General features: G+C 42.3%; 1 protein-coding gene across 1 annotated transcript; it reads left to right on the forward strand.

The window, feature by feature from the left end:
- On the forward strand, positions 1–25,059 carry pomgnt1 (protein O-linked mannose N-acetylglucosaminyltransferase 1 (beta 1,2-)). The gene is made up of 21 exons (XM_020492987.2): positions 1–205; positions 3,899–4,160; positions 4,276–4,378; positions 4,568–4,683; positions 4,948–5,013; positions 5,662–5,775; positions 5,992–6,109; positions 7,339–7,437; positions 10,771–10,898; positions 11,022–11,092; positions 11,169–11,244; positions 11,344–11,427; positions 11,660–11,701; positions 11,787–11,845; positions 15,362–15,434; positions 19,165–19,293; positions 19,404–19,529; positions 19,721–19,830; positions 20,081–20,216; positions 21,432–21,541; positions 21,770–25,059. The coding sequence occupies exons 2-21, from the start codon at positions 4,041–4,043 to the stop codon at positions 21,849–21,851; spliced, it is 1,962 nt and encodes a 653-aa protein (XP_020348576.1). The 5' UTR covers positions 1–205; positions 3,899–4,040; the 3' UTR covers positions 21,852–25,059.
- Positions 25,060–26,760: the final 1,701 nt, after the last annotated feature.

Below are 26,760 nucleotides of genomic sequence, written 5' to 3' on the forward strand. Positions count from 1 at the left end.
GAAGAAGAAGAAGAAGAAGAACGAATCGTTCATGAACTTCACGTCACTAAAGCTCGCAGGATCAGGGTGCTTTGCGAGACTAGCGCCCGACAGAGCAGCGGAAGAATTTAGTGTGAGAGTCGTCAGTCTAGCAGTTGGCAGTCGATAGCCAGCTTCCATTTACACAAAAGCAACTCCAGCGATTGTCCTGCAAGCTACGGCCGGCGTAAGTGTTGAGTTATTACTTGCTAGCTAGATAGCTACTACAATTTAACTTGAGTTGTTATGCAAATAGATACATATCAGACAACCAGTCAGCAACGAGTGCTCTTGTTACCGTTAGCTAGCCAGCTAACGTTAGCTGCATTGGTTTGTTAAAACCTCATTACCGTTCTCTTGGCAGCAGGATATTGTTCTGGCAGGATGATCGCGAATATTTATTCAAAATAAGAGTCCCCATACAAAGACATGCTAAACTTTGGCAATATAGTTTTTTTCCCACTCTAGTGCAATACAACTGTTTTCACAGCGTTGCAACAAAAGCGGCAATCAGAAGTTGAAACAATAACAAAGCCTAGTCCCCACAGTTTTTTTTTACTGAAACAGGGAAGGGATGGGTCTGGAGAAGTGTTCCACATTCAACTTAATTGACCGAGCTATGGATGCAAGGACTGACCATCCATGTTATCAACATTATAGTTTTAAGCATGTTTTAAAGCTAAATTATTGGAACATATGGGCAACTTTTAAATTTTTTATATTGTATTATTTATACCAGCATTTCTGTAGAAAGTGTACACCAGTACTAGTATGTTGAAAGCTATTATGTAAGGCTATATGTTGCCTAGTTAAATAAAAGTCATATGTAAATAAATACACTTTTAATAAAATACAAATATATATGTAATTGGAACTACTCCAGTCTACAAAACTTTAATTGGTCTATTGTGTTGGGCAAAGGGTTTAATAGAGTGTGCTGGTAACTCCTTGTTCCCCCTCACTCCATTCACTGCAATGCAATACGCTGCATATGAATTACATATCGGCTTATAGAGAAAAAAACTACTCTGCCGATGTAAAAGTAGGGTTGGGATTACTCTGTAGGGTCTGTAGATATGGTGTTATTTCTTGGGGGACTGAGGTTTACATACCCAGCAGCACTTTCAAATCCACCCATTCCAGTGGTCCAATGAATTAACTGTAGGCCTATAAATTACATATTGGCCTACATAAAAAAAATAACTGCTGTGTAAAAGTGGGGTTGGGAGTACTCTAGGATCTGTAGAATCTATATATAGTGTTATTTCATGGGGCACTGAATAATATGTAGTTTTGCTGACCTTGTATGCCACCCATTACATTGGCCACAATGCAAGTCACTGTATATGCATTACATATTGTTTTTTTTTTTTACAAATGATTTGTGCCAATGTAAAAGTGGAGATAGAAGTGTTTTAGTTGTCGCTTGTGAGGTGAGGTTTTAGGCTGGGGTCCCTGGAGATCTGTCCGACCTTGTCCCCACCACCATTATTAACCTTTCTGGCGCAGGCGTTCCGCTAGCGACCCACCTCGACAACATCCTGTGAAATTGCAGAGCGCCAAATTCAAAATACAGAAATAGTCATAATAAACATTCATAAAAAATGCAAGTGTTATACATTGGCTTAAAGATGAATTTCTTGTTAATCCAGCCACTTTGTTAGATTTAAAAAAAGGCTTTACGGTGAAAGCATACCATGCAATTATCTGAGGACAGCGCCCCGCATACAAAAGCATGAAAAACATTTTCCAACCAAACAGTCAGAAATGGCGATAAAATAAATTGCTTACCTTTGAAGATCTTCATCTTTTTGCAATCCCAAAGGTCTGTTACACAATGAATGGTCGTTTTGTTTGATAAAGTTCTTCTTTATATCCCAAAAATGTCTGTTTGATTCTGAAATACACCGGTTCCAACTCGCCCAACATGCCTACAAAGGATCTAATAATATACCTGTAAACTTGGTCCAAACATTTCAAACAACGTTTCTAATCCAACCGCAGGTACCCTAAAATGTAAATAATCGATACAATTTAAGACGGAATAAACTGTTTCCAATACCGGAGAAAAACAACATGGCGCGCGCTCTCATTCACGCTCACCAAAAGACTAGAGTCCACCTGAGTGACACTTAGAAAGAATACGACTACTTCTTCATTTTTCAAAAATAAAAACATTGAACAATTTCTAAAGAATGTTGACATCTAGTGGAAGCCATAGGAACTGCAATCTGGGACCTAATAATTCAGCTTCCCCATAGAAAAGCATTGGAAAATCCAATGCCCATAATTATTATTAATTTTTTTCCTGGATGTATTGTCCTTGGGGTTTTGCCTGCCAAATCAGTTCTGTTATAATCACAGACATTAGTTTAACAGTTTTAGAAACTTTAGTGTTTTATATCCAATACAACCATGCATATCCAAACTTCTGAATACATCACAAAACAAACAACATTTATGATCTGGACAGTGCAGAGAAAATCTTACACTTAAAGAGTCCAGCATAAGTATGAGCAGGTGGGCCCATCAGGTGAGGCTTGAGGTGAGGGTACTAATGGGGTCCACTAGAATTGGTAGTCCTGGAGATCTGGCCATCATTCCTTCCACTCCCAGAAGTCAAAGTTGCACCCATACACTGCAGTTCCTCGAACAAAGTGTCAAAATTGGCATAATCATCACTCAGGTGTTCTATATCGTGGCACCAGAGGCACAGTGAGCCCTTCTGTGAGTCACACCCAGCTCCCATGCTTGACATTCATACTCCAATGCTAGCTGCTCCTGGTACTTTAGATCTTTTTGGGAAGTCAAGGACACAGACCTATAATTACAAGTGGCATTGCAGGGTTTTAGTCATTTGCAAGACATTGTCTTGGAAATTGTCATGTTTTGACGCAACTAGTAATGGTAATTAAGGATTTACCCGAGTCCACTTCAACAGAGCAGCACAGAGAAGTTCTCTAAATGCCTTTCCTGCGTTATAAGGTTGTTGCCAGGAGCTAATAGACAGACAATGTCCGGGATAAGGCTTTGTGGGGTACAGCATTGAAGCTCTAGCGCCAGGAGTGGAAGCCAAAAGCCAGGCCAGCATGACCTGTGCGACCCTTGCGATTTGGCATCGGCACAATGCCATCCACTAGGGCACCAAGGTGGGAACCACCAGCACAAACTGAAAGAAAAGGACGCACATTATATTTAGAGATGAATGCTAAGTTTTTGTGACAGTAATTATTTTATGCAAATTAAACCACTTCTCACCTCATTAATCGAGATCTGTCTCTGCAAGACCGTCTTGTAATGCTTGCTGGGGTTGATTGTTGATTTCCCCCCCATCCCCTGGTGCATGTTTTGGTTTTTGCCCTAGCACTATACAGCTGATTCAAATAATCAATGCTCGATGATGTTGGTTATTTGAATCATAAATTCCTTCTTGCATTCTTCAACACTGATTAAATTGTAATATATTTTCAATGAGTTGGCCATCTTGCAATATTTTGAAATACAGGCTTTTATTTTAAAGTTTTCCTCATTACCATAGGAAAGTGACATCTTCGTTAGTTTTGCTAGCAAAAAATGGTTAAGACCTCCTAGCTAGCCAAATACAGTATTTATGGGTGTGATGAACCTGTGTTTTAAAAAAAACAAAAAAACAATTATAATAAATATTTCCATTAAAAAAAAAATATTCTTCATTAGTTCATTTGAATTATCTTGGTGTGTTAGCTACTAATTAGTTATACTACTAGCCATGTTATGTTTATTAACATTAATGGGTTATTTATTTTGCAAAATCATTTGTTGTTATGCTACCGTTCGCTAACTGTGCACATAAACTAGCTAGCTACCGCATTCTTCAACTTCTGCTCTCTCTGCTTTCAAGATGATGAGGTGATTGCAGCTAATTGGTCACTGCAACTGGTCATCAGCTTGGACTGGATGCTGTGTAGGCATATGCGTTATTGTTGTAACGTGCTCAGCAGTAGGAGGTGGAGAGGGTTTGCAGTCTCGTGCCACAGTCAGGTATGGACACCTGGACACCGAATCCTCGAGCAAAACCGTTCATCCCTCGCCAGCAACGGAGCCTCTATCTCACCTGGAAGTACAAATTAACTAACAAGCGAGCTCTCCGCCGAGGCTGCCAGGTGAACCCAGATACATGTTGTTTTGCCAGTTCAGCTACCATTCACTGTCACTTTTGGTTACCCAACATTTGAGGTATTTTTGAGAAATCAACTTGACTTTTTTTCCTCTGTGCAGGCTGGAGCGGTTCTATTTCTGCTGGTCACAGTCATTGTAAATATCAAATTAATCTTAGACACAAGAAGAGTAGCCAATGAGGAAGAGGCAGTGCAGGAGTATGGTGAGTTCTTGTCAATTCTTCCATTTGTTTCACACTTTCCCATTTTCGATGTCAAAGCTGTTTCTCACTTACTATAGCCGAACAAAGTTGTTGATCTATGGAATTCGTACTGCTGAGCAATGTTACGTCAACTTATGAAGCAACTTTCCACAATTCAAAATGGCTGAACTTTCCCATGCTCGTTTAAAGACGACGCCCTGCCCAACATGGAGACCCCGCGGAAGACGGCGAGCGGTAGGAAGGTCCTGGACATTGAGGTGTACTCCAGCCGCTCCAAAGTCTATGTGGCAGTGGACGGCACTACTGTGAGTACTTGTAGGCATTTCACTATAAGCCTACCCTTTTCACACTAATGAGCCAAACTCCGCTGAACAAGGTACGTATCCTCCGTAGTTTCTGGAAAAGACAATGAATTTGAATGAAGAAAGGTTTGAGCCAGTGCAATCTGGCTCTAGTGTGAATCTGGCTTATTGTTGATGTGTATCTTATAAACTGGGTTTCATAGTGTGATTTATGATGTAACTATTGATATTGAAAGGTGCTTGTGTTGTCTGTGTGTCCCTCTCCAGGTGTTGGAGGATGAAATGCGGGAGCAGGGCCGAGGCATTCACGTGATAGTCCTCAACCAGGCTACAGTGAGTAAGCGTTTCTGACTCTTCACCTAGAGACACACTGAAACGGATGTTTTTTCCCCTCTGCACTTGTGAGCAGTGTTTCAATTTAGCCTTTTGTTTTTCAAGCATTCATGAACCGCAACATGTCGACGACATAGTGAGATGAAACTACTAGTCTTGGTAGTAGGCAATTCCATGGTAAGAGTGATACTGAGACTCAGGTTTTTCACTTTAAATGTCAAACAAAAACCAATCATTGCAAAGTGAAACAAACCACACAACTGTATGCACAAGGTCTACATTGAACAATTCCCACGTTTTGCTGAAACACGTTTACTTGAGGAACAGTTAAGATACAAAGTTTGTTACGAGAATGGTTTTGGCTGTTTGTGCCGTCATTCAGTTACCAAACTTTTCATTTGCACTGTTCTCCAAGTAAATGTGTTTTTGTCAAATGTTCAGTGGAAATGGTTAAAAGTAGTGCTTGTGCATAGAGTTGTATGGTTTAACTTTGCAGTCATTGTTTTATAGTTTAACATTTTAAAGTGAAAAATCTTGTCTCAAGTTTGTTACTGTGGAATCGCCCTATTGCTAAACCAACCTCTGCTCTCTAGACAACGTCTATTTGTTGGTCTGCAGCATAAATGTCACTTTGTTGTGTGTGTGCAGGGCCATGTGATGGCCAAGAGGATATTTGACACCTACTCTCCCCATGAGGACGAGGCAATGATCCTCTTCCTCAACATGGTGACGCGTGGCAGGGTCCTCATTTTCACCATCAAGGTGAGTCACTCACTAACTCCCTTCCGGTTTTGCGTATGTATATACTATAGTATAAGCTAGTTCTTGATGCACTAGTAGTGACTTGCATCAAACTATTGTATTTGCATGCAATACACTTGAAGCGCTCAATGGGCTAATGTAGAGTAAGGCTAATAATTTAGCCTGACGATGCAGTGTTTTGTGCCTGTCTGTTTGTGTTGTATTGTTTACCTTTAGGATGAGGGGACGTTCCACCTGAAAGAGTCTGCTAAAAACCTGCTGAAGGGGCTTGGGAGCCAGGCGGGCCTCAACCTCAGCTGGAGAGACATGTGGACCTTGGTGGTGAAGAAAGGAGGTATAGGAACAGATGTTCACACACACACACACACACACACAGAGATCCATTTTCACACAAATTACAGTTACTGCTAGGGGTGTGAACGTTTAAATGTTAAAACGTTTAAATGGAATTGGGATCTTTACGTTAAGAAAAATCCCTAACCAAATACTTGTTTTTCCCCCACAAAATGTAAATCAGTGCAGTTATCACAAAACATATTATTTTCCGTGTTATAGCCTAACTTGATTACCGGCTATAAAGGCCTGGGGAAAGTTGTAATTTAAATAAAACCAGAGAGGAAGAAGCGAACATAAAGGCTACTTTTGGTGAATTTGCAAGGCATACCTTGACATTGCAAGGAATAGAGTAATTATTTCTGCCTGCCCCCTCCTCCCTCTCCCACGCGCTGGCTGGCCTGCTCTTTCTCTTCAAATAATAATGTGAGTGTGTTCAGTCTTTGGTCTGTTGCATGTGGAATATCCTAAGCTATTCATTGATGATAAGCCCTGCTTTACTGAAGTTGCGTGAAATTGCAGCATATTGCATTGCGAAATACAGCTATTTTTTATGTATTGAAGATGGGCCTAGTGCACGGTCCTGACTCTGCCTGGTGGCCGACCTGCCTGTACTGTGCCCCTCCCCTCTCTCTCCGTCCCTCGCTAGTTCGCTATAAAATATGCAAGTGTTTGATTAGTTCCCCTACTAATTCCTAGCGGAATCTAATATTGATATTCAGAAATGGGAGTCGACACTGGGAGTATCGACTCCACCGCTACGTCGTTGTCTTTAAGTTGGAAAAATGCCAGAGAAAGGCAAGCGACCGCAGTGATTTCCTGTATGGCAATACTTTGAGAAGTAAATGCAAAGTTTGTGAGGTGGAATTGAGGTACTTTGATTGAGGTAAAAATATATAATTGAACCTTTTATTTAACTTATTTACAGTGACGTCCTACCAGGGAACAGTGTGTTAACTGCCTTGTTCTGGGGCAGAACGACCAATGTTTACCTTGTCAGCTTGGGGTTTTGATCCAGCAACCTTTCGGTTACTTGCCCAACGTTCTAACCTCTAGGCTACTTGTACAGGTGCAATGCTTATCCATCTGAAAGGGATGTACTGTGAGACTCAAACCGCTGCTGGCAGCAGCGCAGCGTTATGACATTTTTATTATCGTTTTATCCTAGATTTTGTGTGTCATGCGGTGTGGGTGTGTTGACGATGAGCTGCTTGGGATGTTTGTTTTCAGGTCAGTTGTATGGTGAGAAACACTCCAAGTCCCCAGCCCTGTCCACCTGGGGAGATCCTGTTCTGCTGAAGACTGAGGTGCAGCTCACTGCTTCTGAAGGTACCTACCTAGCCTCCCATCTCCCCTTCTCCCTCCTCACCTTGTTCCACGCTCAGCAATGACCAATCATCCTTTATCTGCAGCTATTAAGAGAAATGATCTTAAATATACAGTCGCTAGTGAAAGTCTACACAACCCTTGTGCAGTCTTCACATTTTGCTGCCTTAAAAATCTTAAAAGGGATTACATTCGAATTTTGTTCTACTGATCTTCACACCCTACTCCACACTTTCAAGGTGAAAGCTAAATAATTGGTGGAAGCTTCTTTTAAAAAACGGAATAATTTTGAGTAAGAGTCTACCAACCTTGCACAACTCTTAAGGCAATGTATATCAATTGTTTTGGTCAAAAATGGCTCAAGCTCAGTAAATATGGTTGGGAATCTTTGATGGACAGCAATATTCAAACCTTGTCTCTAATCTTCAAGCAGATTTAAGTCAGGGCTGAGACTGAACCATTCAGGAACGTCTCACCAGCTATTGGAAAGCCATTGTGGTCTGTCTTTGGCATTAAAATGTGTGTAATTGTCTCTTTGAAAAATACAACTATTCTTGAGTTAGGTTTTTAAATCAAATTGTATTTGTCACGCTTTGTAAACAGGTGTAGACTAACAGTGAAATACTTATTAGTGGGCCCTTCCCAACAATGCTGAGAAAAATAGAAAAATAATAACCCGACAAATATACAATGAGTAACGATAACTTGGCTATATACATGGGGTACCAGTACCGAGTCGATGTACAGGGGTACGAGGTAATTGAGGTAGAGTAGTATTCACACCCTTGGCTTTTTCCTCATTTTGTTGTTACAAAGTGGGATTCAAATGGGTTTAATTGTAATTTTTTTGTCAAAGATTTACACAAAATACAGCAAAGCAGACTGAACCAGGTTTTCCTCTTGGATTTTGCCTGTGCTTAGCTCCATTATGTTGATTTTATCCTGAAAAACTCCCCAGTCCTTAACGATTACAAGCATACCCATAGTATGATGCAGCCATCACCATGCTTGCAAATATGGAGAGTGCTACTCTGTAATGTTTTGGATTTTCCCCAAACAACACTTTGTATTCAGGACAAAAAGTGAGTTGCTTTGCCACATGTTTTGCGGTATAACTTTAGTGCCGCGGTGAAAACAGGATGCATGTTTTGAATATTTTTATTCTGTACAGGCTTCCTTTTCTCTTTGTCAATTAGGTTAGTGTTGTGGAGTAACTACAATGTTGCTGATCCATCCTCTGTTTTTTTTCCTACCACAGCAATTAAACTATGCAACTGTTTCAACCCTCTAGTCTAAGCTGGGGGGGGGGGGGGGGATTGTTTTAAGATGCTCATACCAAGGATAATTTATCTATTTGATGGAAATTGTGTATATTTAGAACAGGGGTGGGCAAACCTTTTGGCTCGAGGGCCACATTGGGATGAAGAAATTCAATGGAGGGGCGCATTTTTGGTGGGATTTAATTGTTTAAAATCAAATTGCGGGGGACTCCTGAGTTACGCAGCGGTCTATGGCACCGCATCACTACAGACCCGGGTTCGATCCCAGGCTGTGTCACAGCTGGCTGTGACCGGTAGACTCATGAGGCGGCGCACAATTGGCCCAGCGTCGTCCGGGTTTGGTAGGCCGAGATTTCCTTGGCCCATCGTGCTTTAGCAACTGCTGTGGCGGGCCGGGCGCATGCATGCTGGCACGGTCGCCAGGTGTACGGTGTTTCCTCTGAACATTGGTGCGGCTGGCTTCCGGGTTAAGCAGGCATTGTCAAGAAGCAGTGCAGCTTGGCTGGGTCGTGTTTCTTAGGACGCATGGCTCTCGACCTTCGCCTCTCCCGAGTCCGTACAGGAGTTGCAGCGATGGCACAAGACTGTAACTACCAATTGGATACCCTTTTTTTTTCGTCCAATTTCGTGGTAAAAAACATTGGTCGTACTTTGCCCCCCCCCCCCCCCCCCCGATTTAGAACCTAACTTCTTTTCACTTTATCATACATGCTAGTAATGTGGCGTGAATGCAGTGTTGTTGATCCTCTGTATCTTAAGTATTGTGGTGGCAGCATCATATTATGGGTATTCTTTTCACCAGCAAGGGACTGGGAAGTTTGTCAGGATCAAAATAAATATGAGGAACAAAGCCGAGTTAGTAAAGTTAGAGGAAAACCTGATGTAGTCTTCTGGAAAACTGACACTATCCCGGGGTTAGGTTTTCAGCTGGACAATGACAAATGTTAATACCTAGGGAGGGTGACATGTTCGATGCCAATATAACGCAGAGACGAAATTGAGTGGCCTGCCTCCAAGAAGTGGGCCGCAACTGGATAAGTAAAGTTTTTACACCTAATGGTGCTACGATGCTCTGAGATACGTACTTTTAATTCGCGCTTTGTTTTACCTACATAATTTTTACCACAAGGACAAGTTATAAGATAAATAACTGCCTTAGTGGAGCACGTAATAACACCTTTTATTGGGATCGATTTCCCTGTTTGTGGGTGTTTGAAGGACCTACATTTATAAGTGCCATTGCATTGAGCACAGCCATTACATTTGTAATTTCCATCCAGTAGGGGTGCAAATAGACGTTGTTCAGGAATATCTTGGTGGTAAATCAGTTTACCAATTGGTCTCTGAGATTTCTGCCCCGCGAGAATACGACCAAGGGAAGGTCCGAAAACACATTACCGAGACTATCATCGGATTTTAGGATGTGCCAATGTTTGTGAACAATTCCCTTAATTTGTTCAGAGTACTTTGAATAGCGGGTAGTTAGAACGCAAGAATGTGTCTTTTTGCGAGACTGACCTTGAAAAAGGTCATAATATTGCTGTCCGTCAATGATTCCCAACCAAGTTTACTGAGCTTGAGCAATTTTGAGAAAAACAATTGATTTGTGTTTCTCTAAGAGTTGTGCCAGGTTGGTAGTCTTATTCAAATAGATTTACAGCTGTGATGGCTGCCAAAGGCGCTTCCACAAAGTATTAACTTGGGTGTTGAAGGCAAATGCAATCAATACATCTTCATTTTTTTATGAAGATTCATTTTCAATATTTTGTCTTTTACTTTGAAAGTGTGGACTATGTTGTGTAGATCGGTTAAAAATATATATAATTTGAGGCAGAAAAATCAGAACTGCAAGGGGTGTGTATACTTTCATTATGCATTGTCAGGTGGTTTTATGCTCCTGCACCATGTCAACCACCATCTCAACTCCTTCTACTTGTCGTGTGTGTTTTTATACTGAATGCCACACTCGAAGTTCCCTTGTGGGGGAAAAAAAATAAATAAAAAATGGGTCAGTTAATTGTAATTGGGTATCATTCTCCTCTCTCTCACCCTGCAGATGCAGAGTGCCATTGGGCTGACACAGAGCTGAACAGGAGGAGGAAACTCTTCTGCAGTAAGGTGGAGGGCTACGGCAGCATCTGTAGCTGCAAGGACCCGGCCCCCATTGAGTTCAACCCAGACCCAGTAAGGCCCATGTCCCAAATGGCACCCTATTCCCAATTTAGTGCACTACCTTTGAATTTTTTTTAATAATGGCCCGTCTGGATGATTGAACTCAAAGCTGTCCCCCCCCCCTCCTTTCTCTAGCTCCCCAACAACAATGTGTTCAATGTTCCTGTGGCGGTCATCGCTGGGAACAGACCTAACTATCTGTACAGGTATGACTGTGATTCTGATGGGAAGGGACGGGGTCTGGAAGTAGGGTTATGACCAGCTCTTTCTTCTCCATGTTAGGATGCTGAGGTCTCTGCTCTCGGCCCAGGGGGTCAACCCACAGATGGTCACAGTCTTCATCGATGGATACTATGAGGTACGGAGTTCCTTCTCTTTATCTTCACCCTCCTCAACCATCTTCTCTGCGCTTAAAGCGCTTAAAGCTGTATGTGTGTGCATGTGTGTGTTCGTACAGGAGCCCATGGATGTGGTGGAGCTGTTTGGACTGAAGGGGGTTCAACACACTCCCATCAGCATCAAGAATGCCAGAGTATCACAGGTGAGATGTCTGTCAGCCAACTCACTCATCACACTCAGAGCAGCCTCCATCACAGACCAGCTGAAACGGAGTCAGTCACACAGTCATTAGTCAACTAGAAGTCACTTATTTTGTCAAACACCAACAAATGAGACAATCAAAGGCAATGTTGTGTTGTAATGCACACCAGTGTTTTGGCATCCATCACCCACTCCTTACCACCTCTATACATCTGTCTACTCTCTCCTTTCAGCACTACAAAGCCAGTCTCACTGCAACCTTCAACCTACACCCAGTGAGTATTTTCACCTTTCTGTCCACCAAATCCAGATACGTTTTTATGGTTGTGGTTGATTTCTGCCATTGTGGTCGATTTGCAGGATGCCGACTTTGCCATAGTCCTGGAGGAAGACTTAGATATCTCCATAGATTTCTTCAGGTAAGATCTCTGTAGTTTTAGATTGAATGGATTTGGATTTCACATGACTGGGAATACAGATATGCATCTGTTGGTCACAGATGCCTTTAAAAAAAAAAAAAAAAAGTAGGGACGAGGATCAGAAACCCATAGAGTTTGATCGGGCTGCTGATTGTGGAATGTTGTCCCACTCCTCTTCGACTGCTGTGCGAAGTTGCTGGATATTGGTGGGAACTGGATCACAGTGTTGTTCATGTCGCTTCAGAGCGTCCCAAACATACTCAATGGGTGACATGTCTGGTGAGTATTCCAGCTTGCAGGAATTGTGTACAGATCCTTGCGACATTATCATGCTGAAACATGAGGCGATGGCGGTGGATAAGTGGCACGACAATGGGCCTCAGGATTTCATCACGGTATATCTGTGCATTCAAATTTCCATCTATAAAATGCAATTGTGTTCGTTGTTTGTAGTTTATGCCAGCCCATACCATAAACCCATAGCAACATGGGTCACTCTGTTCAAAACCCCTCGCCTACACGATGCCATCTGCCCTGTACAGTTGAAACCGGAATTCATCTGTGAAGAACACACTTCTCCAGTGTGCCAGTGGCCATCGGAGGTGAGTATTTACCCACTGAAGTCAGTTACAACGGCACGGTCAAGACCCTGGGTAGGACGATGAGCACGCAGATGAGCTTTCCTGAGACGGTTTCTGAGTTTGTGCAGAGGTTCTTCGGTTGTGAAAACCCACAGTGTCATCAGCTGTCCGGGTGGCTGGTCTCAGACAATCCCGCAGCTGAAGAAGCCAGATGTGGAGTTCCTGGGCTGGCTTGGTTACACATGGTCTGCGGTTGTGGGGCCAGTTGGACATACTGCCAAATTCTCTAAAATGACATTGGAGGCAGCTTATGGTATAGAAATTAGCATTCATGATGCAGTCAGCATGCCAATGCACGCTCCCTCAACTTGACATCTGTGGCAGTGCACCTGTGTAATCGTGCTGTTAAATGAGTTTCGATATGCCACACCTGTCATGTGGATGGATTATCTTGGCAAAGGAGAAGTGCTCACTAACAGGGATGGCTGTAAGCACATTTTTGCACAGCATTTGAGAGGGCAGCTTTTTGTTTGTATGGAACATGGGACCAACACTTTACATGTGTATATACAGTGCATTCGGAAAGTATTCAGACCCCTTCCCTACTCCACATTTTGTTATGTTACAGCATTAGTCTAGAATTGATCAAAAAAAATTCCCTCAATCTACACACAATACCCGATAATGACAAAGTGAAAACAGGTTTTATTTTATTTCGGCAAATTTATTTAAAAAACGATACTTAAGTATTCAGACTTTGCTATTGAGCTCCAGTGGATCCTGTTTCCATTGATTATCCTTGATGTTTCTACAACTTGTGGTAAATTCAATTGATTGGACATGATTTGGAAAGGCAAACACCTGTCTATATAAGGTCCTACAGTTGATAGTGCATGTCAGAGCAAAAACCAAGCCATGAGGTTGAAGGAATTGTCTGTTGAGCTCTGAGATGACAGGATTGTGTTGAGGCACAGATCTGGGGAAGGGTACCAAAACATTTCTGCAGCTTTGAAGGTCCCCAATAACAGTGGCCTCCATCATTCTTAAATAGAATACGTTTGGAACCACCAAGACTTCCTAGAACCCTAACCCAGCCAAACTGAGCAATCAGGGGAGAAGGGCCATGGTCAGGGAGGTAAGCAAGAACCCAATGGTCACTCGTGATAGAGCTCAAGAGTTCCTCTGTGGAGATGGGAGAACCTTCCAGTAGGACAACCATCTCTGCAGCACTCCACCTATCAGGCCTTTATGATAGAGTGGCCAGACCGAAGCCACTCCTGTAAAAGGCACATGACCGCCCGCTTAGACTTTGCCAAAAGGCTCCTAAAGGACTCTGACCATGAGAAACAAGATTCTCTGGTCGGATGAAACCAAGATTGAACTCTTTGGCCTGAGTGCCAAGTGTCACGTCTGCAGGAAACCTGTCACCATCCCTACAGTGAAGCATGGTGGTAGCAGCATCATACTGTGGGGATGTTTTTCAGCGGCAGGAACTGGGAGACGAGACGGGACCAAGGGAAAGATGAATGTGGCAAAGTACAGAGCGATCATTGACTAAAACCTGCTCCAGAGGGCTCAGTACCTCCGACTGAAGTGAAGGTTCACCTTCCAACAGGACAACGACCCTAAGCACACAGTCAAAACAACACAGGAGTGGCTTCGGGACAAGTCTCTGAATGTCCTTGAGTGGTCCAGCCAGAGCCCGGACTTGAACCTGAAAATAGCTGGAGAGACCTGAAAATAGCTGTGCAACCTGACAGAGATTGAGAGGATCTGCAGAGAAGAATGGGAGAAACTCCCCAAATACAGGTGTGCCAAGCTTTTAGCGTTATACCCAAGAAGCCTCAAGGCTGTAATCGCCGCCAAAGGTGTTTCAACAAGTACTGAGTAAAGGTTCTGAATACTTAATGTAAATGTGATATTTTAGTTCAAAATTTTATAAATATTTTAACATTTCAACAAACCTGTTTTTGCTTTGTCGTAATGGGGTATTGTGTAGAATGAGGTGGAAAACTACATCCATTTTTTAACAAGGCTGTAATGCAACAAAATGTGGAAAAACTGGAGTCTGAATACTTTTATTCAGACCCTAAGAGTTTTCCCTTTAATTTTTTTTACGTTACAGCCTTAAAATATGTATATATTTTAAATACAAATTGCTCATCAAGCTACGCACAATAACTCATAATGACAAAGCAAAAACAGGTTCAGAAATGTTTGCAAATGTATAAAGAATACAAGTAAGTGATATGCCATTTACATAAGTATTCAGACCTGCTTTCGACACCTTTTAGAGTCCTTTCCCACAATGAATTGAGGCTGTTCTGAGGGGTGAGGTGCAACTCAATATTAGGAAGGTGTTCTTAATGTGTAGTACACTCAGGTGAGAGGGAGCGAGAGAGCGAGACTTCAATCTCAGCGCAAAGATCATTGGAAGGTTGTCAGTGAGTTTAATGTAGCGGAGTATGCTTTAGAATGAATATGACCATTATTGACCAAAAGGGGGCAGTAGATCCACATGCTTCCTGCTTTACTAAATCTCTCTCTCCTTTGTGTGCCCCAAGCCTTAAATGTATTAACTGTTGAACATGTGCTACTTCTCCAGCACTGTCCTCCGTTAACTAATGAGAAATGGCTTAAACATTTGGAGTATGGGGCAAACTGAATTCAATGCTCGTTTAACCTCGCAAACATGCTCTTCGAAAGAACTGGTAGAGATGGTTCAACGGTCACATACTGAAATGGAATGTATTTGTGGTAGGGAATTATAGACTTGGATCAACTTTTTCATCCCCAGCATGAAGACATCTAAGTGAAGACATCTATGCGACTCTTGTCCCTCAACCAATGTGACAGATCAGTGCAGGCGGAATCGACGCAACATCTGAAATAAGACAATGGTTGGTGACATGTTATGGTTGTTGTTCCTGTCCAGTTTCCTGAGCCAGACCGTCCATCTGCTCAACGAGGACGACAGCTTATACTGCATCTCGGCCTGGAACGACCAGGTCAGTGTCCTCCTCGATACTTTCCACACTTTAAACGTTTTCCTTTCGTTGCTGTAGCTCAGTTGGTAGAGCATGGCTAGTGGGTTAGGGGGCCCCCCACCTCAACATTTGTGGCCCGTCTTGATGACGGACAGAGAAATTTACGTTTTTAAAGTCAATTTCCTGCAATTCTACACATTTTGCCATACACAATTTTTTTTTTTTTATGCCCACGAGTAGAATTACACTTTTTTTCAGCTGAAAGACGATGCCAATAGCTTACCAATGATGTTGCCCAACAATTTAAGTCAAGTCATTGTTTTAGTATGATCTACTGTATTTGGAGTTGAAATGGGAAATCCCGAAGTGATATTTTCAGTGCCAATGCCGTGTGGTTCCCCTATATGATGTGCTAATACTTTTCAGTCTCTTTCTTTTCTGAGCTGGGTTTTATTTGAATGTTACCACCCACCAGCATGGCATTGTTTCTTAATCAGAAACACCTGCAAAGTTCTTTCTCGAGTCGCGACTGAGCTGAGCAATATAATAGATAAAGATTGGCTGAGCCAAACAGCTTTTCCCATAACCTGCACTTGGCTGCCTGATATAGGGAGAAAATTAAACTTATGTTTTTGCACCTCCATTTTTTTACCAGGAAATTATCATAATCCATTGGTTCATTTGTCAAGTTTCACTTAATTTTGAGCTAGTCTGCATAAAAATATTAACTCAGCAAAAAAAAAAACATCCCTTTTTCAGGACCCTGTCTTTTTAAAGATAATTCATAAAAATCCAAATAACTTCACAGATCTTTATTGTAAAGGGTTTAGACTCTGTTTACCATGCAACCATAAGCAATTAATGAACATGCACCTGTGGAACGGTCATTAAGACACTAGCAGCTTAGACGGTAGGCAATTAAGGTCACAGTTATGGAAACTTAGGACACTAAAAAGGCCTTTCTACGGACTCTGAAAAACACCAAAAGAAAGATGCCAAGTGTCCCTGCTCATCTGCGTGAATGTGCCTTAAGCATGCTGCAAGGAGGCATGAGGACTGCAGATGTGGCCAGGACAATAAATTGCAATGTCCGTACTGTGAGACGCCTAAGACCGAGCTATAGGGAGACAGGATGGATAGCTGATCGTCCTCGCAGTGGCAGACCACGTGTAACAACACCTCACAGGATCGGTACATCTGAACATCACTCCTGCGGGACAGGTACAGGATGGCAACAACAACTGCCCGAGTTACACCAGGGAACTCACAATCCCTCCATCAGTCCTCAGACTGTCCACAATAGTCTGAGAGAGGCTGGACTGAGGGCTTGTAGGTCTGTTGTAAGGCAGGTCCTCACCAGACATCACCGGCAACAACGTCGCCTATGGGCACAAACACACCGTCGCTGGCCCAAACAGGACTGGCAAAAAGTGCTCTTCACTGTCGAGTCGCGGTTTTGTCTCACCAGGGGTGTTGGTCGGATTCGCGTTTATTGTCGAGGGAATAAGCGTTACTCCAAGGCCTTTACTCTGGGGTGGTGTGTCACAGCATCAATGGACAGAGCTTGTTGTCATTGCAGGCAATCTCAACGCTGTGCGTTACAGGGAAGACATCCTCCTCCCTCGTGTGATACCCTGCCTGCGGGCTCATCCTGACATGCAGCATGACAATGCCACTAGCCATACTACTTGTTCTGTGCAGGATTTCCTGCAAAACAGGAATGTCAGTGTTCTAGCATGGCCAGCGAATATCCCGGATCTCAGTCCCATTGAGCACATCTGGGACCTGTTGGCTCGGAGGGTGAAGTTCCCAGAAATTTCCGGGAACTTGCAGGTGCCTAGGTGGAAGAGTGGGGTAACATCTCACAGCAAGAACAGGCAAATGTGCTGCAGTCCATGAGGAGGAGATGCACTGCAGTACTTAATGCAGCTGGCGGCTACACCAGATACTGACTGTTACTTTGAATTTTTACCCCACCCCCCACCCCTTTGTTCAGGGACACGTGACAGGAATAATTAATCATGTCTGTGGAACTTGTTCAGTTAGTCTGTTGTTGAATCTTATGTTTCTATTTTTGCTGAGTTTATATACGCGAAGTATAGAATCTTTAAAAAAATGTTTTATTTAAGAACACCATTTCTTTCCGTGTCATAGACTGACCAGGTGCGCAACTCAATATTAGGAAGGTGTTCTTAATGTTTTGTACACTGAGTGTATATGACCATTTTATAAATGGTAAACTTGCATGTATTGCATTTTGGAACTCCGCTCCCCCCACCACCCCAAGATGAATGGTTTTGACCACGCTTCACTGCTTTAGATTGGTGCAGCTAGAAATCACAAGTGTTTATCCTGTATTATAAACTGGGTGGTTTTACATATCATTTGCGGCGTGCATCATGAGAAAAGCCATTGTAGCCTATGATTTGACTTCCCCTAGCTGTGAGAACCATGACATGAGCACAGGCTGACTTATCACTGCTATAGCGCAGCTGAATAGCCTGCCAGCAGCCTACCGAAGGTGGCACCGTGTTCATTACAATGTAGAACATCGCGACACTAGTCCAAATCGTTCAATAGTTAAGACTATCCATGTTACTTTTTCTATTTCTATGGTGGATTCAGAGCCACAATTTACGAAATATGCCAGGACTTTGGCTATAACAATATATGGCAAAGTCAAAGATACTGGTTTCCCCTATCCATCTGGTGAACATTTCCCTAATTGCTTATGACAAATCCAGCTCCAGAACCAACTGTAGCCAGCTGGCTAATCTTATGAATAAGGTGAAGCAACAACAGATAACATTAGCTGAATAAGGTTAGCATACTAGCTAAATACACTGACCGCTGTCAGGCCCCTACTTGTGATTTCTCCACACCGCGTGGAAATCACAGGAAAATTCCCACCCCCAATTCGTGAATATGTATTAGCAGGCTGCGGCATTCTTCGGGAGGTGGAACCTAAACGAGAATTTCCTCCCATAGGACAGTAATCATGTAGAAATAGGGGTGGAATTGCCCACTGGTGGGGGCCTTTTTAAAGTTACAATTCTACATATTTTGCCATGACTTGTGCCACGTTAATATGATATCTGAGTGAGAATGACTAACAAAATCAATGGGGGGCCCATGGAGGACAGGGCCCCATTCGGCTGGCGGCGAGCCGAACCAACGAGTGTGCTGACATACTCCCTTAATAGACCTTCGCTTGAAAAAAGAGAAGAAATATACATTTCCTCAAATGAGTCAGACTCAATCTAAAATAACTCAAGAAATATGTAATTTTTATGTTTTTGCAGAGGATCTTAGTTGTGTATTTTTACATCTGACTAAGCTGTTTGGTGCAGTATTTCTTAATGAAAAAATGTGCATGAAAATGAGTCTCAATGAATGATAACAAAGACTTTATTGAAGAATTACTACTCTTGGCCAATCACTGACGAAGGAGCGTAGACTTCGGCTCTGCACTTCGGCTTTCCTCTAGAAAAAATGTATTGTGCCCGAACAGCCTTAAAACCCACACCAAAGTCCAAAATGAACAAAAATGTCACAATGTCATCATATATGCACAAACTCTTCCGAACTGTTTTGGCTGGGAAGCATGCAGACACCGCTTATTTAGCTTATGCCTTGAGCTGGCCCTGCACGCATGACACTAAGTTGCTTTGGATGAAAGCGTCTGGGAATTGGCATATATTACTGTAATGTGTGGAAATCATGTTTTATGTAGTTTTTATCTGCTATGCAGGGTTATGAGCACACCGCAGAGGACCCAGCTCTCCTCTACAGAGTGGAGAGTATGCCAGGCCTGGGCTGGGTGCTGAAGAAGAGTCTCTACAAAGACGAACTGGAGCCCAAGTGGCCCACGCCTGAGAAGGTACTAGCACACGTGTGTGTGTGTGTGTGTGTGTGTGTATGCGTGCAGTGTTTCCGAAACTGATAGTTAATATTTTCTCTGTGTGATAATGACAATGCGTGTGTGTGTAGCTGTGGGACTGGGACATGTGGATGCGTATGCCAGAACAGAGGAAAGGCAGAGAGTGTATCATCCCTGACGTGTCCCGCTCCTACCACTTTGGCATCATCGGACTCAACATGAACGGCTACTTCCACGTAAGGCCCTCTTCTTCACTACTAGAATACTATAGTATAGCCTTTCGTGCCATCTGCTCAGGCTGGTATCCATTTTAAAGTGAACTTGATGATGAATGAGGATACTGACATTTTCTCAGTGGGTTTTCATAAGCTGGTTATGGGTTTGACCTGTCTTGCATTTGAGTGTTCCCTCCTAATTTATCCTCTAGGAAGTGTATTTCAAGAAGCACAGGCTCAACACAGTTCCTAATGTCCAGCTGAAGAATGTTGACGGCTTGAAGAAAGATGCCTACGAGCTGGAGATTCAGAACTTACTTAAGTGAGTGAGCATATATCAGATACAGTCCACAAATTAAGCTGTGTGCGCGTTTTAAAAATAGATATTTCCACCGAGATTTGCTTTCAAATGGATAGTCATTGCCTCAATAACTAAGTCTATGGGAACAGCTAGCATGTCTGCGCTAACGCTAGTAGCAAAGTACACAGCAAAGTACCCTTGTCACCACTGCTGAAAAATCTTAGGGAAAACTTTTCGGTGACTAACGTGTGTCATTCTGTGTTGTGCTCAGGGAGGCTGATGTACTGGACCACAGTAAGAACCCATGTGAGGACTTGTTCATCCCTGATACAGAGGGGAAGACCTATGTCATGTACATCAAGATGGAGCTGGAGACTGACACATCCACCTGGACTGAGCTTGCCAAGGTAGAGGGGGAGGGGAATTAAGGGGGGATGGGAGATATGGAGACAAGCTCTTCACATTTCAATAGACCGTGCCTTCGGAAAGTATTCAGATGAGATGTTTCTACTTGATTGGAGTCCACCTGTGGTCAATTCAATTGATTAGACATGATTTGGAAAGGCACACACCTGTGTATATATAAGGTCCTACAGTTTGCAATCCAAGCCTCTTCCTTGAGCTGGCCACCTTGCCAAACTGAGCAATCAGGGTAGAAGGGCCTTGGTCAGGGAGGTGACCAAGAACCAGATGGACACTCTGACAGAGCTCCAGAGTTCCTCTGTGGAGATGGGTGAAACTTCCAGAAGGACAACCATCTCTGTAGCACTTCACCAATCAGGCCTTTATGGTAGAGTGGCCAGACTGAAGCCACTCCTCAGTAAAAGGTACATGACCGCCCACTTGGAGTTTGCCAAAAGGCTCCTAAAAGACTGTCAGACCATGAGAACCAAGTTTCTCTGGTCTGATGAAACCAAGATTGAACTATTTGGCCTGAATGCCAAGCCTCACGTCTGGAGGAAACCTAGCAACATTTCTACAGTGAAGCATGGTGGTGGCAGCATCATTCTGTGGGGATGTTTCATCATTCGGCAGGGACTGGGAGACTAGTCAGGATCGAGGGAAGATGAACGGCGCAAAATAGAGATCCTTGATGAAAACCTGCTCCAGATTGCAACAGGACAACGACCTTAAGCACACAGCCAAAACAATGCAGCAGTGTCTTTGAGAGCCCGGATTTCAACCTGATCGAACATCTCTGGAGAGACCTGAAAATAGCTGACAGCTTGAGGATCTGCAGAGAAGAATGTGAGAAACTCCTCATACAGTTGTGCCAAGCTGTAGCGTACTACCCAGGAACACTTGAGGCTCTAATCTCTGCCAAAGGTGCTTCAACAAAGTACTGAGTAAAGGGTCTGAAAATGTATGTGAATGTGATATTTCAGTTTGTCTACAAACCTGTTTTTGCTTTGTCATTATGGGTTATTGTGTGTGTATATATTGATGACGAAAATAAAAATGTAATCCATTTCAGGATGAGGCTGTAACATAACAAAAAAAAAAGTTTTCACCTTAAACTGAATCTGTATCAAACTGATTTGTTGTCACATGAGATTTTTTTTTTTGCCTTGTCTTTCTCTGAAGAGTGTTTTGTGGACTAACGTGTGTGCTGTCCTCCTCAGTGTCTCCATGTGTGGGATCTGGATGTGAGAGGGTACCACAACGGCATGTGGAGGCTCTTCAGGAAGAGGAACCACGTCCTGGTTGTGGCCGTTCCTATCTCGCCATACTCGTAAGTTATTATAGTGCGTCACTGTGGTTATGGTTAAGGCCCCTCGGCACATTTTATTAAACATTTGATTTAACTCGACAAGTCAGTTAAGAACAAATTGCAGTACTTCATAATAGAATGACAATGTATACTCAACTAAACTTTTTTTTGGAACCAGAACAGAATCCCAATCCAACTTATTTCCACCGTTAATATCTATATTTTTTCCTCTGTCTTCACTTTGGTCAGTGTGAAGAAGCCAGTGAACGTTACACCCATCCACCTAGAGCCTCCGCCCAAAGAAGAGGGGGCCCCCATGGAGCAGCGTTAGCCCAACACCACCACACACTCTTTCACAATGCGCTCGACTGGTATTATGGTCATTCTTGCAGAGGCTTGGGGCGTCAGAGAGCCATTTTCTTTACACTACAACACTCTGAGGGGGGTATGTGGTGTAGAAGTGATCCACACTGCCTACTGAGGTAGCTTGAGAATCTTGGTTCCTGAGGTCAGATTTGGCACCAGATCCGTTTCTTTACACAAAAAATAGTCTCTTTTGAAACCGGTTTCAAAATAGTGTAAAAGGCGGAGTAGCCCAACACCACCACACACACGCTCTCTCTAGCCTGGCCTTAACGCCTGCACCCTTACCCTACTACCAACACCACCCTCCTTGCCTTACCACAGACATCAAGGCTTCTTGGAAGTGGTGTTTTTATGGTGGTGGTCAGACACTGACTGGACTGCACCACTGATCATCATTGGTCTTTCACTGTGTGGTTCACTAGAAGAAGGTTTTTGACGAAGTGGGAGATTGACCGTATTAGGCTGTGCCACAGGATTCCGTCCAAATAGTTACGTATATATAGCTATGCCCCTTACTGACACTCCACCTGTGAATTCTCGGAGAAGAGGAGAGGGGACAGAGGCTGGACCAGGAACGGAGTACAAAAGGGATCTGTTAACATTTACTGCATCTTTGATGCGCCTCCTTTACGACAGTTGGATGATGTATGGAAGAAACAAACTGGATGAAAAGGAGAGGGAGGATAATTGACACTCAAATCTCACCCCCAGCTTTGTGGGGACACACCCACATAAATAATTGGCTTCCGATGAAACTTGCCCAACCAGAAAATACTGTATTTTTATTTCTAAATGCTTTGTCAATCCTGTATACATTTTAACTTATGTTTATTTATTTCACTTGCTAGTATATCAACCAACAAGTGGTTGAAATGTTTTATTTTTAATCTGATTTTTATTAATATCAAATTTTTACTTTTTTATTTATTTTTTATTTTTAGGCCTAACGTTTACAGATCTGATATACTAATGTACAGTTGAAGTCAGAAGTTTACATACACCTTAGCCAAATACATTTAAACTCAGTTTTTCACAATTCCTGACATTTAATCAGAGTAAAAATTCCCTGTCGTTTCAGGTAGCCTTCCACAAGCTTCCCACAATAAGTTGGGTGAATTTTGGCCCATTCCTCCTGACAGAGCTGGTGTAACTGAGTCAGGTTTGTTGGTCTCCTTGCTCACACATGCTTTTTCAGTTCTGCCCACAAAATTCTATGGGATAGAGGTCAGGGCTTTATGATGGCCACTCCCAATACCGTGACTTTGATGTTCTTAAGCCATTTCGCCATAACTTTGGAAGTATGCTTGGGGTCATTGTCCATTTGGAAGACCCATTTGTGACCAAGCTTTAACTTCCTGACTGATGTGTTGAGATGTTGCTTCAATATATACACAATTTTCCTACCTCATGATGCCATCTATTTTGTGAAGTGCACCAGTCCCTCCTGCAGCAAAGCACCCCCACAACATGATGCTACCACCCACATGATTCACGGTTGGGATAGTGTTCTTCGGCTTGCAAGCCTCCCTCTTTGTCCTCCAAATATAACGATGGTCATTATGGCCAAGCAGTTCTATTTTTTTTCATCAGACCAGAGGACATTTCTCCAAAAAGTACGATCTTTGTCCCCATGTACCGTTGCAAACTGCAGTCTGGCTTTTTTATGGCGGTTTTGGAGCAGTGGCTTCTTCTTTGCTGAGCAGCCTTTCAAGTTATGTCGATATAGGACTTGTTTTTCTGTGGATATAGATACTTTTGTACCTGTTTCCTCTGCAATCTTCACAAGGCCCTTTGCTGTTGTTCTGGGATTGATTTGCACTTTTCGCACCAAAGTACGTTCATCTCCAGGAGACAAAACGCGTCTCCTTCCTAAGCGGTATGACAGCGTTGTGGCCCCATGGTGTTTATACTTGCGTACTATTGTTTGTACAGATGAACGTGGTACCTTCAGGCGTTTGGAAATTGCTCTCAAGGAGGAACCGGACTTGTGGAGGTCTACATTTTTTTTTTTAGGTCTTTGCTGATATCTTTTGATTTTCCCATGTTGTCAAGCAAAGAGGCACTGAGTTTGAAGGTATGCCTTGAAATACATCCACTGGTACACCTCCAATTGACTCAAATGATGTCAATTAGCCTATCAGAAGCTTCTAAAGCCATGACATAATTTTCTGGAATTTCCAACCTGTTTAAAGGCACAGTCAACTTAGTGTTTGTAAACTTCTGATCCACTGGAATTGTGACACAATCTGAACGGTGGAAATAATCTGTAAACAATTGTTGGAAAAATGACTTGTCATGCACAAAGTAGATGTCCTAACCGACTTGCCAAAACTATAGTTTGTTAACAATAAATTTGTGAAGTGGTTAAAAAACGAGTTTTAATGACTCCAATCTAAGTGTATGTAAACTTCTGACTTCAACTGTACATATATAGATACATCTATCTATCTGAATAAAAAGGCGCCGCTTATTTTTTATTTGTTTCATTAACCTGTGTTTAAAGTGCTAGTTGTTGCAGATTAGGCACATAAGAGATATGGCACCCTATTTCCCCATATATTGCACTACTTTTGACCAGAGCCCTGTGGGCCCCGGACAAAAGTCGTACACTCTTTAGGGTGCCATTTGCCACGTAAAGAACAGTGGTTAACATCAACCAGTGAACACTAAAGTCTGTTGTCTGTCTGTTTCTGCACATATGATGGTCTCTGCACAGTGTGGTTGAGAGACATTAAGGTACTACTGTTGGAGGCTTTCTGAAATACTATCACTTTTTTTTAAATGTTGGATATGTTATCAATATCTACTGTAGGGTTGAATGGTGATGAAATTGTTTGTAAAAGTAGGTATATTGTATCAGTTTTTTTGCAGAGGTTTTTTGTGTGTGTGTGTGTGTGCTGCAGTGCATTTCATCAGTACCATACCGATATCCTGCAGCTAAAACAATGGTTTTCATTTCAGTCACAATAACCACTTGTTATTTTTGCTGTGTGTGTGGTGGGGGGGGGGGGGGGGGGGGTTGTTGTCTAGCTCTACAGTCCTCTAATTTCAAAGAGAAATCTATTATAATGGAGGTTTGTCTGTTTGATAATGGTCCATAAACATTTTTTTGCAGTTTGACTTACATGTGAAGTATTAGTCTCTCAATGAAATGAATAAATATGTTTTTTAAATTCTGGTGTCAGTTTTTCTTGCAGTGTTTGTATTATTGATTTGGGGGAGTTGCGGTGAAAGAATGCTTAGGTGTGTGATTACCATAAGCATGTGAATTTATAGCAGGCATAACATTGATTTATTACTTTGGAATATTTGTAATTTTCTCGTTCTTGGTGAGGTTGTTTTCTCTTATTCTGTCTCCGTTACGGTTTGGAAAGTAATACAACCAAGACAAAAAAAACCTGAGCACACACTTTTTGTAATCAAAACGTTCTCCATCTATAAATCAGGGTGTGTTGTTTTGCACTGATTTAATACCTGAGTGTGTATCTTTCATATGTAGGAACATATTTTTTTTTTAAAATAACATCAAGGCAACCTATCAGACATGGCACTACAATTACAACCTATTGTATGTTCAACAAAACATCTCAGCAGACGCTTTTGGCCAGGTAACAACACGTGTTCATGGACCCCACCATGGCTGTCACCAAAGAGAGGGGAAACGTGTTCGGGAGATTAGATTACAGCATTAATGACATGGCTTTAATTACATGTAACAGCCTCTGTTTCCAACACCAGCTGTCATTATGGCCACAATGTTTTCCTGACAACATGACCAGACCCACGTATGACTGAACCATAACAGGACGAAGTCCTTAGTCCTCCCCTAGTCAAAATATCCTATAGGATTAGTGATTTTCCAATAGGATATGTCACCTCTATCAGAATCCTATTGGACTACTTTTTCCCCTACTGTAAATCAAAAGGCATACATCTTGTAGTGTTTTGTCACCCCATTCAGAATCCTATTAGTCTTTTTCTTAATTGAACCCAATACATTATAGTTTGTCATAAATTCCAGCACAATACAACATTAATTACATTTTTGTTGATCGGAAAACAACAGTTTAATATGAATTATTCACCTTTAAGACTGACGATGTCACTGCTAGCGTATTTATTTAACAGTTAAGAACAAATTCTTATTCACAATGACAGCCTACTGGGGAACAGTTGGTTAATTGCCTTGTTCAGGGGCAGAACGACTGATTTTTACCTTGTCATCTGGGGATTTGATCCTGCAATCTTTCGGTTACTGGCCCAACGCTCTAACCACTAGGCTGCTACCAGCCGCTCCCGTGTTAATTAACTATCAACAGCTCGCCAACTATTACCAGAAATCATGAAAAGCTAATCAAAATAATCAATCACATGTTTGAACTCAATCAGCAGTTTTCACCTCATTAAGTAGAATACCATTGAAAATAATTGTTGAAAGTTCCATTTACATTCCTAAAAAATGTGTTTAAAACGATGCTTTCGCTGCTTCCCGTTGACAATAACTTTTGATAAAAAGCCGAATGTCCAAACACTGTTTTGAAGTGGCCAAATCAATAAACAGTTTGTGATATATTGAAAACCTAAACAAATGTGCCGCACTAGTAATCATATTACTTGTATTTTTATTAAACAAGCACCTTATGAACTGCATGTGCACCAAAATCCCTGTTTTGACAAGTGGCAATTAATCAATCATATTGATTATGGGCGGAAATCAGGTTGTATGCGCTGATGAAACTAACACAACTCAAAAACCACATGTAAACTGGAAATATTGTTTGCATCACTCGTTAGAGGAAAACCTGCTGAAGAAAACCAACTACATTTTGGAGTGATGCATTTTCACTTAGGAGGTCACCAAAACAGAAAGAGAA

The sequence above is a fragment of the Oncorhynchus kisutch genome, linkage group LG10 (genome assembly GCF_002021735.2).
Source record: "Oncorhynchus kisutch isolate 150728-3 linkage group LG10, Okis_V2, whole genome shotgun sequence".
In the NCBI taxonomy this organism is placed as follows: Eukaryota; Metazoa; Chordata; class Actinopteri; order Salmoniformes; family Salmonidae; genus Oncorhynchus; species Oncorhynchus kisutch.